Source organism: Calypte anna, chromosome 17 (genome assembly GCF_003957555.1).
Source record: "Calypte anna isolate BGI_N300 chromosome 17, bCalAnn1_v1.p, whole genome shotgun sequence".
Lineage (NCBI taxonomy): Eukaryota > Metazoa > Chordata > Aves > Apodiformes > Trochilidae > Calypte > Calypte anna.
In genome coordinates this window covers 4,704,931-4,717,091 of record NC_044262.1, presented here as the reverse complement: position 1 = coordinate 4,717,091, position 12,161 = coordinate 4,704,931, and the positions used below count along the sequence as shown (strand labels likewise).

The following is a 12,161-nucleotide window of genomic DNA, read 5'->3' as shown; positions in this document are numbered from 1 at the left end:
ATTCATAAGGGATGGTTCAAAGGCATTTGTTAGGATTTCATTAGTGTACAAGAGGCAGTTCTGAGTGGTAAAGTGCAGCCAATTTTCACTTGTATACAGCAGTGATCACTGCTATAGAAAATAAGTACATCGGTGTCTTTCTAGGAACATTACAGCTCTCTGCATCCTCCTGTCAGCATACGCACAGGACCTATGATCCCACCTGCCAGGGGACAGTGTTGTAGACACTCACTAGCCCAGTGTAATAGCTAGATTTAAAGAGAACAAAAAAAAAATAATTCAGAAAAATTATTCCTGTCTAGATGTTAAACTGAACGACCTGAAAAAAGTCATCATTTTCCTTGAGTGTTATGTACATTTTGACAGAAGCAAATACAAGTTTTTCTTGTATTTGCTTGTTTCCATGTTTGAGTTAAAGAGAAGTTTAGAAGAAAAAAAAGTTTGCATCTTCCTGCACAGACATTCCCTCCTGCTGAGTCATGGCAGGGATGGACATCAAGTTAGGCTCCAGGAACCTTTGGCAGAGCAAACTCAGCCTCTTCCTTTCCCTGTGGCTCACTTTTTCCTGCTGTGAAAGGGAGACAGTAGTTACCCACTCATCTACAGAACCTGACTCATTGGTGCACGTAAAGCCTCGTCACAAAAGGAAGAGGGAAGCTGAGACAGCTCTCTCCTCCTCATTGCAGCAATTTTCATCCCTCAAAGAACTAATGGAGAGTTCAGGTCCCACATCCATGCACTGAAACCCCCTCTGCCTCCCTGCCTGAATCTCCTGATGAACCTAACACTGATACCTTCACCTCCTCTACCTGTGATCCATTCTCTTCCCTAATAATACTAAGCCCATAGGGTGGGCTTACTGAGAGTGTCTTCCTGACTTAAAAATTCGTTTTTCAAAATAACTGAAGGCTTTACTCAAAGCGAAATTCCCTGCCATTGCCATGCCGAAGTAATTATACCCATAACACAAAAATTATCCTGCTACAATCACACCAGTATTAGCCTCCACCTTCACAATACGCTGAGATATTTTCCCAGGCTGCCGAATTCCTCTGGCTCCTCTGGGAGGCAGGGACCTGCTCCCAAATCCTTCTTTTCCTGCATCCCGGTGATTCTGAGAGCGACCCGAGCCCTCCCACTCCCCGGTACGATTTTCCCCATCAGTGTTGTAGCTCGACTCCTGCCTCCCCGCAGCCTCCCCGACTCCTCCCAGGAAGTCTCCGCTGCAGATGAAGCATTCCAGGGCCTGGGAGAGGGCGGTATGAGAGCCAAAGAAACCTGGGCGGTTGTGCCAGACTTTCTCAGCGTAAGGCAGCGTGGCCCAGCTTGATGTAAGTCGGATTTATCCCCCTCCCCTCTGAATCCCCTCTGGGAGCTGCCCTGTGCCCACATGTGTGCGGTTGCTGCTGCATTCAGCCGTGCTCCCGGTGTGGTTTCCCACCCCACGCTGTGACCCCTCCAGGGAGACCCTTGACCCCACAGAGGTTTTTTTGTCCCCAGCACCATGGAGGTGCTTGGGGAGCACTGGGACAAAAGGTGGTGACCTCTGGCAGGAGGTGGTGAGTGGTAGGTCCCCTCAGTGACCTTTCAGGTGTCACCTCTGAAATCCTCAGGGTGCTCCCAACTGTGCACCCCACCAGGGCAGCACAAGCCCCGGCTCCTTTCCTGAGAGCATATGTACAGTCCAGTCTGAAATGCCCAACCAGGTGAGAGGCTCCTGGAGCCTTTCCCAGGCTTTTTGACTCTCTGGTGACTGATCTCACTCCAAAATACTGTCCAGGGCTGCAGAGGTGAGGCAGAGTCCTCTGCCCTTAGTCCTCTACCTTGACCCCAGTGCTGCCTCTAGATCTTTTGCAGGAGTACTGTGTACAGCTCTTAGCCCAGAGCTGTAGTTTTCTGTAATCCAGTGAAGCCCTTTTCACTGCCATCCTTTCATTTTGTCACCTTCAAGGTTAGTCCCCTCATTCCAGTACTCCAGGACATTTACTTTGTGTCCCTCCACATCCCAGCACCCATGCTGTGCTTTCCCATTTTTCCATATGTAGAGCTTTTTTTACCCCCCTGGATAGAGATGTGAAATCCCTCTGGTCTCAGCTGGCAGCAGCTTTGCACTTGTGTTAGAAATAACAAAATATAAACCGTGAGGACTCACATCCTGCATGTAAGGATGGGAAGCACACTTAAGAGTACTGAGAACTTACCTGTAGGCTACATCAGACACAGAAATTAATTTTTCTGGGGCCTTGAAGGAAAGATAAACACCAAAATAGCTTCAGAGATGGAAGGTGACATCTTGTTAATCAGAATAAAACTTGTGACTAAACAGCCTGTGGCTGCATCAGCTGAGAGACAAGAGGTTCCCAAAAACAGCAGCACTCTTGCTTTGATTTTCTTTTTTGTAACCTTAAGAACAAGATGAAAGATGAAGAGGTGAGTTGATGTGGAGTAGGTTTGTCCAGCACCCATCCCTAAGGCCCCTTGTTTCACTCCCAGCTGCCCCACCAAGTGACAGCCCCACCAGCAAGGAAAGTGGAGGTGCTGTAGGGAAGGAAAGGCAGAAACAAGAGAGACCTGGGATCAATGAAACAGGGTGGGAAGATGATGTTGAATCCTGAATTCCCAGAGGATGCCCTCTCACTGGTGTCCGTTATGCTTTCCCTGGTGCAGAGGAAAGCAGGGGGAGCCTGGAACTGGGGACAGAGGAGGCAGAAACCATCACTGCGCTTGTGATCCTGACTTGATGTGTGTCGTGGGCACAAATACAATCTTGGTGCTGTTTGGTGTTGCAGTGACAAAATACAAAGCAGCTTGTTCCCCCTTTTCCTATCTGTAGCAGAATAACCACAGCTTTGGGTCTGGGCCTGCACTGCATCCCCAGGTACATGGAGCATTTGCTTTGCCCCTGCAGCAGTAGACTGAATCTCACACCCCTTTGTTGTTTTGTTTTTTTTCCCCGTGGAACACAGGTCCGTGCCCGCAGGAGTGAGACAGCAGGAGCTGTGGCATGCTCAGGAGAGTGGGACCCTCTCTGCGTCACTTCTTGCTGGAGTGGAAGAGCAGTGCTGAATATAGCTCACACTCCAATGAGGTATTGAATGCCCAACGTGACTCTTTCTGGCCAGCAGCCTGATCCCTGGCTCAGGTTGCAGCGGTGTGGAGCCCAGGAGTTGGCCTTGGCAGTGATTGCAGACAGGGCACGTCAGGAAAATCCACACTGGTGCAATCTCCTCTGTACCCACTTATTCCCAGGCAGCCTGTTTAAAAGGAACATCTCATAAGCAAGAGGATAATCTTCATACAGATGAAAGCTCATTGTTTGTGGGGTTGTCTCACCTGATAGTCTCTTCTACTAAAGCCTTTTGAGCTGCAAAGCACTTGGGAAATATCAGCATTCCTCTTGGAGATACAAACACACCAAGCAAGGAAATGACATGCATCAGGGAGCCAGTGGTGGAAGGTTGTGGTTGTTAAGTCTTCTACATTTCCACTCAACAGGCAGATTGTAACTGGAGAAATACATCGTTTGGTTTGTGGAGCAGAACAGGCCCAAACAGATTTGGAGGTTGCATGGCCTGTGTTGCTCTCCAGCCTGATGGGCAGCTGCCCATGGCACCATCATGTAGGCTGGGAACAGAAGGGATGTCAAAAGAATAAAGTATTTGTCATTTTTCTTTCTGAAAGGGATGGGGGAGACAGGGCCTTTCCTCTGAACTGGGAATTTCTGGGCTTAAAGCACCTTCCTCCCACTGACCCCCATCACACTTGCCAATGCTGTTAAATTCTCTGAACTGCAGCCAGCAGCAGCCACACCACATGAGAACAGTGCTGGAGCTGTTAACATGTCATCTCCAGCTATCTGCTGCTTCCCAAGCCACGAATCCTTCTACTCCCATCAAAATCAGCTCAGGTGCCAGGTCTTGCTAACTGTATCCATGAGCTTGTGCAGAAAGTGGGGCTCCCCTAAACCCAGGGAGGCAGCGACTTCTGCTCACCCTTGGCTGCCTGCCCGGCACGACGGGGGAGCACAGAGTCCACCCAGTGCCCTCTGAAACACAGGGCTCCTCAGCAAGTTAGTTGCAAAGATCCCTAGTGAGGGCTGCAGCTGTATAAAAATCCAAAGATCTCAACACAAAAAATCGTTGGGTCACTTTTCAAAGTCTGGTGCAACCCCCTGGGAACGACAAGAGGTGAATAGGTAAGTGGGGAACTACTGTTGCAGCTGAGCCTGGGGAGGAGGAGGGCTGACCTGGTATCCCCCACCATCCCAGCATGGCAGAGCCCTGACCCTGACAAATCCCAGGCCTGCATCTCGCATCTCCGCTGCTCTCACGTGTTCTCCTCCTGTTCAAATATCTTCCATGTGCTGTGCTGACGATCATTTTCTTGGCTCGTTGCTTCAGACACCCTCCTCGCGTCCCCACGCTCTCTTTTCTTGGTGCACTGAGCATCTTTTGTCTCTGGTTTCCAGTCCCTTTGCTGCCTGGTTACCCTTGCCCCACACTGTTGAGCTATTAAATTCTGCCTCTGCTGCTTTTCATCATCCTTGTAATAAATTCCTCACCGAGCACATCTGACATTCTCCCTCTGTGCTTATCCATCTGGAAGGAGGATTTTGCTCTGAACGTTTCCTACTGTCCTTCTCACCCCTCCCAGCCATGATTCACTTGGAAATTGCAGGTCAGTCAGGGGAATGGTACCTTGGTGTTTCCATACATCAGAGTGACCTGACTGCTGTGCTCTCCTCTTACCCCTACCTAGTGGTAGGGGTAGGAATTTCAAGTACAGAAATGAGCATTTTTAAGATATAGAGCACTAAAGGCTCCAGCAAGCCAAAGTAGTAAATACTCCTGCTGCTCCTTAGAGCAGTGTGGAATAAAAAAAACCAGTCTTCTAGGAAAAAGGATGGTAGACTGTAGAGAACAGGAAGGTCCTTCCAATGGAGGACAAGAGAAGCTGTGGAAGGCAAAAGCCTGTGGTCTGGGGACATTGGCCTGGCTGTTACAGCTTAGCTGAGCTCATTTGACTCTATGATTTATTCCATCTGAAAATGAGGTTTATGGCATTGCCAGCTCCCCAGTGAGTGTACACACGCTGCTTTTGTTCATTTGTTTTCTCAGTTCTTGTTGAAACTTGTAAATGAAACATCCTCCTCTGCCAGTTCCCATCTGTTTGATCTTTCATAAAAAGAGTATGAAGCTTTTTCTAGAAACCACTGCAGCAGCATTCCTGCTCTAAGGTTGGTCAGCAACAGCAGATGAAGCAATACTGCAGGGCACCCCTTCTGTTGGGAAAAGCATACCTGGGGAGGCCACGTCCCCTTCACGTGCGGCCCCATTGCCGTTAGGAAAAGCTTCAAACTCACTCTCTTTCTCTCTCTTTGCAGGCAGAAATGTCAAGACCAGTGCAAGCCCGGAGGCTCGAGGGCATAGATAAGAATATCTGGTGAGTTTAGAGAATATCTGGTTTACCTTGGTGGTAGATGTGGTTTTAGGCAGCCTCACAGCAGACAGGAACCACCACAGCCACGCAGAGGCGAGCAGCAGCCTACTTCAGCTGCTTTGCATTTGCTCAGGAAGTGCATCGGGGCTTCTTTGTCCTGGGAGAGTTTGCTCTCAGTTCTGTACCTGCTGCTCACACTTTATGCTGTATCAGGTGTTCCACACCATGCTGCAGGAAGGCAGATGGGGAGCACCTTGGAGTGTGTTTCACTCCATCTGACCCATCCACTGGAATGATGCCAGCAGCACCCAAATCTGAGCCAAGTGGTTGCAGCACACTGATTGCAGCTTGGTGTCTGCTTCAAGCCCACTCCAGGGCACTGCAAGCAGAGAGGCAAGAGAAGGGATGGTGCACATGCTGTTCCCAGCCTGCCTGGCACAGTATGGCAGTGGGGAAACTGCTTGCTTGAAGATCTTTAAATGGGTTTTCCCTAAAACCCTGCTGTGCCTGGTTTCAGCCTACAAACTGCTGATGAGCCAGCTTTTGGGTGAGAGAAGCACAGAGCTCAGCCTGCCTTTCCATCTGCAGAGGCCTTTACAGTGTCTAGTTGCTAAATTTTGTAGAATTGTTATGAGCTTGAAAAGACCTCTCCTGCTGAATCTGGACTGTTCAGAAGTGGTGTGCAGCTTCAGCTGCGACCACAGACCCAGGCAGCACAATGGCTGTTTCCTTCTAGAACAAATCAAAGCCACCCTCAGTGCAATCATACCTCATCCTTGTTTAAATTGAAACAGGTTTGAAATGACCTGTGCTTGGTCCTGTCTGCCTGTGAGCAGCAGGATGGCTCCACAGCAGGGACACCAACCTCACTCACTTCCAAAGGGGTGCTGGCAAATGGAGCTGGCACCAGCGTACTCCTTGGACGTCAAAATGCTTGTCTTTCTCTCCCTTTCTTCTCTCCAGGGTGGAGTTTGTAAAGCTGGCTGCCACCTACTCCAAAGTGAACCTGGGCCAGGGCTTCCCTGACTTCCCACCACCAGATTTTCTGAAGGAAGCATTTGAAAGAGCCCTCAGCAAGGAGAAATACATGCTGCACCAGTACACCCGTGTCTTCGTGCGTGGACAGACCCCCTCCTCAGCAATGCCCCCTCTCTCCCCGTTAGCCCTGGCTGCTTCAGGGCTCACCAGGCAGCAATACACAAAACAAACCATATAAGGCAAAACATGCACCAGCCTCAGCCCAGGCTCCCTGCACCCAGGGCTGTAACACCCTGCTTTACCAGCAGCCCTGCATGCTTGGTCACAGGGTGCTTGACTGCCCAAGCCCCTTCCAAGGACTCCTCCATGTTTAAGGAGGTTTCTGCAACTCAGTTCCCACTTCTCCTCTCACCCCACAGGGTCATCCACCTCTGGTGAATATCCTAGCACAGCTTTTTGGGAAGCTGCTTGGACGAGACCTGGATCCTCTGACCAATGTGATGGTGACTGTTGGGGCATACCAGGCTCTTTTCTGCTGCTTCCAGGCTTTCGTTGATGAAGGTGATGAGGTAATCCAAGAACTGGGCTTGTTACATAGGCAGCCTTTCCCAGGAGAGCCCGTCCTGGCTGTGGGTCAGCAAAGGGCAGGTTTTCATAGTCCTTTTGCAAAGCAGGGAGGATTTTATCTCCAATTCTACAGTATTTGAGCTTCCAAAGGAAAAAAAAAAAAAGAAATTGCTGCAAGGCACTGCCTTATTCCTACATATGGCAAAAAAAGGACTAAAATTTCCTGTCCTTCTCATTTGTCTCTTCACCCATTGGGGATGTTCTGAGCAGGGCCAGGAGGGTGCTGCCATGTTCCTTTCTTCCAGGTGATAATCATTGAGCCCTTCTTTGACTGCTATCAGCCCATGGTGAAAATGGCTGGTGGGACACCCGTGTTTGTCCCACTGAGACCGGTGAGTGGGTCAGAGCAGAGCCCTCAAGGAGGGGAAAGTCACAGTGAAGAGATGAGTGGTAAGCAAAGTGCAGCAGTAGCAAAGCAAGCCGAGATTCCCCTCTGTTCTCTCTAGAAACCTTCAAAAGATAAAAAATTGATGTCTAGTGCAGACTGGCAGCTGGACCCAGCTGAACTGGCTTCTAAATTCAGCAAACGGACAAAAGCCATCGTCCTGAACTCACCCAACAACCCTCTGGGCAAGGTAATGCCTCTGTGCTTGCTGGGGCTGATCCCAAATCTTGCTTGAGGTGCTACAGCTCACCCAGCCACATTTGCAGCGTACCAGTGTCCCAGACCATCCTTGCACACAAGGAAAATGGGTGTTGTAGGAATACAGCATGCTGCACACACTCTTACAGTGTTTTTAAGCCCGTCCTGCTGTGCCAGCAGTGGCTTTGCCCTGTGAGACCATCACAGGCTTGGCAGGGAGAGGCAGAAGGGGCAGGCAGAGACTGGGAAATGCTCCTTCTGCATCTCTGCTCCCCTCCCTGCCTGCTGCAGGTGTTCAGCCGAGGGGAGCTGGAGCTCATTGCAGAGCTGTGTGTGAAACACGACGCCCTGTGCATCAGTGACGAGGTGTACGAGTGGTTGGTGTACGACGGGAAGGAGCACGTCCGCATCGGTACGGAGAGAGGCTCAGCTCAGCCTGGGTGTCATCTCAGGGTGCAGCATCTTCAGGGAAGGAACTGAATTGATTTAGCTGGGGTCTCCTGGTAATGACTGAGATCCAGAGCAAAAAGCCCTTTAGCTTCAGTGAAGCCGATTATTTTTTTCCCCCCTTACATTGTAAAACCACAGTTTTCTGGGTGTCTCTAGCTTTGGGACATTCGTTTCAACATGAGTTCAGAGGCCTGTTCTTCCTGTTGCAGTAACATGCAATCACCTTGTTGCAGGGTGAAGGTGCTTGGCACCTCTGGAAACCCCTGGGGCTGGGTACATGCGTATGAAAACACTTCATTACAAAGAGATGCTCTTGAGAAACCTGGCTGCCTGCTCGGGATGTGCTCTGGAGCTCATCCAGGTGAAAGATGTGCTATGAACACAAGAGGCCACCACGGGTTATGGTGGGCAAAGAGCTTCCACCGTGTCAGTAATGCAGCCCAGAAGTGAGCATGCTGAGCTGTGATATCATTATTCCTCTTTTGTTTTCTTATCAGCCAGCTTGCAAGGGATGTGGGACCGCACGGTGATCATCGGGAGTGCTGGGAAAACCTTCAGTGCCACTGGATGGAAGGTGAATTCCTCTGTGTGCCACCTCATCACCCCATCCATCCCTTTGCTCCAGAACGTGGGTCCCCTTGCCACAGTGTGGCACTGGGCACTCTGCTGCCACACCCTCAGCTTTGAGTCAGGTCTGAAAGTACCAAAGCTGATTTATGGTAGCCCTGTCTGGAAAATCCAATTAAGCCAGCAAAGGCAAATAAAGGGGAGCCCAAGCAGGTACCCAAAGACTTATCCCCTTCCTCCTCCTGGCTGCAGGTGGGCTGGACTGTGGGACCTGACCAGCTGCTGCAGCACATCCGAACCGTGCACCAAAACTCAGTGTACCACTGTGCCACAATTGCCCAGGTAAGGTGGCTCCCTGCAACTGGCCTGCAGTTCCCAAATGCACAAAGCAGCAGTGGGAGGGTCCTTCTGCCCATGGCTGATCTGAAAGGCACAGCCAGGGTGATGTGTGGTGCCCTGGAGAGGTTCCTTTCCTCTCCCTGCCATTGGCTTGTGCCTGAGAGAAAGGGGAGAGTCCAGCCTGCTTGGGGTATATTCCTTATTTTGCACTGACAAAATCAAGGGGACATTTGAAAGGGCTGGAGGCAGAGAGCTTAGCTTGGTGCAGTGAGAAATCATCCCCTGCTTCCTAATCACCTGTGAACTGCATCAGAGCAAAGACCTCAGTTGTCCAGCACACCTTGACCATCTTCCCATCACGTTCCTCTCTCCTCACAGGAGGCTGTGGGTCAGAGTTTCCAGAGGGAGCTCGAGCTCTATGGGAAGCCAGAAAGCTACTTTGTCCAACTAGCCAAAGAGCTGCAGCAGAAGAGAGACTGGCTGGTGCAGAGCCTGGATGCTGTGGGGATGAAACCCATCATCCCCGAGGGCACCTACTTCTTGGTGGCAGACATCTCTGAGTTCAGTGAGTGGTGGAGCAGTGGTTTTGCTCCAGCTGGGCTGAGTATGGGGAGGGAACAGCTCAGAGTGGTACCACAAGCAGGGACAGGGACCTGCACAAACCACCAATGAAGCAGGGACCAACAATAGTTGTGTCCCCCATCCAAGCTCCCACGAGTTTGGGGCTTGGCTGAGGCACCAAGCAGCATCCCCAACCTCCATGCTGCTGTGCTTCTGCAGAATCTGATGTCCCTGATGTCCCCAACTCCAAGGAGCCTTATGACTACAGATTTGCAAAGTGGATGGTCAAGAACAAGGTAAATGCATCTCTCCCTTTCTGCCACAATTGCCCCGGGTGGCTTTGTGCCCTCCCTGCTGGCTGTGCTCACAGGAGCCAGCAGCACAACACACCTTCTGGGCTCTGCAGCTCATCCAGGGGGTACCCAGGGTGTGTGTCTGTCAGCAGCTGGCCTCAACCCCAGCAGCCTGACCTCAAGCAGAGTGAGCAGACAGGGCACCAAGAGCACCTACAAGCTCATTAGAGAGACTTGCAAGCTGTAAGTGGATGGCTTAACACCAGCTCAGAAAGAGTAACCTCAGCTCCACGTTTTCCCTTCCTAGGGAATTGCTGCCATCCCTCTCTCTGCTTTCTACTGTGAGGCCCACAAGAACAACTACAACCATTTTGTCCGGTTCTGCTTCGCAAAGGTGAGATCTGTGGCAGCATGAAGGAAGGTGAGGTTGGGAGTAACAACCAGTGCTGGTTCAGTGATATGAATGCCAAGAAGTAATGCAGAGAGCCTTGGGTGTTAGAGGAGCATCACAGATGGTCCAACCCCCTCCTGCAGGCACAAGAATCAACCCGGGGACAAGAGGTGTGGCAGTGCCACCCTAAGCTTTTCCCCTCAGCATCCCACATCCCAAGGCAAGCAGCCTGCCTGGTGTGTGTTTAACTGCCCAGGGGCTGTCCCTGTCCCAATGGTACTGTTCCTCTCATACTGAACAAAAGGCATTTGTGATGTTCAGAATGAGAACAGGAGGGTTTTTTATAAATGTTGGCTGCAGAGAGGGAGAGGGGTTTGGCTGAACTGAACCAACTGAACCTGCTGTCTTTGTTTAGGAGGAAGCCACACTGAAGGCAGCTAATGATATATTGCAAAAATGGAAACAGGAGAAAACCAGCCCCTGAGCACACTGGAGAGTGAACCAGACTCTCCTTCATCCTCACTTGCCACAACTGCTCTTCCTCCTCTTCTTTTGCTTGGCTACAAACTTTGGGACATTCTTATTTTTGTGCTTTCAACTACATTTTCTGTCAGACAAACGGGTAAGAGATTTGCCAGGCCCTGAGTCTGGGGGACACTTTCTGTCACTGTGAAATGATTGCACTTTCACAATCATTTTGTGAGAGTGAGTCTCCACATCTGCTGCCAGTATTCAGTGTTCCTGCTTAGTATGTTTAAAGACTTTGCTAATCAATTCTGGGTGCATCCAGCAAAACACAAGGTAAGGATGGCTCCTGGGGTCTTTTTCTCCACCAAATTCTGCACAGATGTTTTAGAACCTACCTTGAAGGCTGTTCTGGTTACTGGGGCTTCTCTGGCTCCGCATCCTCACTCACATACCCCAGGGTGCAGGTGCAGGACAGCATTTCCACCAGCATTCTCACAGGACTGTGCTCATCAGCAGGTTGATTCCTATGAACCTGAAAATTATCAACCCAGTGGAATGCTGTTTTCCATAATTGGCTTTTTTTTTTTTTTTTTTACTTTGCATCTCAGAAGAAAGTGATCACAGAATTGGTAACTGGCTCTCCCAAGGCTTCCATAAATAGCCTGGCTATTGTCAAACCTTCCCTGTGCACCCCCAAACCTCTCCCCATACTTTGTCAGGGCTTGAGAAGCACAGGCAGTGGCTGGGGAGGAAGGGCTCAGGCTGCTCCTACTGCTGGTGACCCCCACAGCCTCCCACCCACCAGGTTGGTGGGGTAACACGAGCAGTGTTTTGGAAGGTAATTCTTGCATCATTCTTGATTTAAAACTGGATAAGAATGTAAACCAGCATCATCAGTCACGCAGGAGTGATGTGCAACAGCCCGTACGATGTTTGTGGAGGTTTATTAAAGATTAATTACTGCAGTTATTAAAGACTAAATGGCTCTGTAATGATTACCAAACTGACACAGCTCTCTGGAAGGGCTGCCTGTGCAACACATGTGTTGTGTCCTGTGGTGGTGGGTGCTTGTCCCACCCGGGTCAGTGGGTAGCAGCTCCACAGATGTTCTGTTTCAGTGGTTCTGATCCCTTGGGGCCAGAGCTGCACTGTCCCACAGGAGGGGTGGAAGGAAGCAAACACCCACCTCCTGCCTTCACCCATGGCAGGGGCTTCCCCTCTCACCTGCTGGAGCATCCTGGGTGGGTGAGGGTGCTACTGGAGGACATTTTGCCTCCCTACTCCTGCCAAATGCCGGGAGAGCTGCAGTCCCTGGAAAAGACACACAGCCAGGAGTTGACATTACTAACACACAGATCAACTGCAACACCCCTATGGGTGCAGACCCTTGCTCACACCACACAGGGTGCATCCCCCCTCACCCTCCAACACACATCCTGATGTGGGTGTCCAGCTTTAGGCCACC

General features: G+C 50.5%; 1 protein-coding gene across 2 annotated transcripts; it reads left to right on the top strand.

Moving 5' to 3' along the window:
• Nucleotides 1-1,203: 1,203 nt before the first annotated feature.
• KYAT1 (kynurenine aminotransferase 1) lies at nucleotides 1,204-11,667 on the top strand. Of its 2 annotated transcripts, XM_030461083.1 has the most exons (14): nucleotides 1,204-1,331; nucleotides 2,967-3,088; nucleotides 5,384-5,442; nucleotides 6,403-6,553; nucleotides 6,837-6,986; nucleotides 7,290-7,376; nucleotides 7,491-7,619; nucleotides 7,919-8,039; nucleotides 8,575-8,651; nucleotides 8,897-8,986; nucleotides 9,362-9,548; nucleotides 9,764-9,840; nucleotides 10,145-10,231; nucleotides 10,644-11,667. In XM_030461083.1, exons 2-14 carry the CDS (start codon nucleotides 3,005-3,007, stop codon nucleotides 10,710-10,712), a joined length of 1,368 nt encoding a protein of 455 aa, XP_030316943.1. In that variant the 5' UTR covers nucleotides 1,204-1,331; nucleotides 2,967-3,004; the 3' UTR covers nucleotides 10,713-11,667. The 2 variants fall into 2 exon arrangements, with proteins under 2 accessions (XP_030316943.1, XP_030316944.1); XM_030461084.1 differs by lacking the exons at nucleotides 1,204-1,331; nucleotides 2,967-3,088 and adding an exon at nucleotides 3,655-4,195.
• The last annotated feature ends 494 nt before the right edge of the window (nucleotides 11,668-12,161 follow it).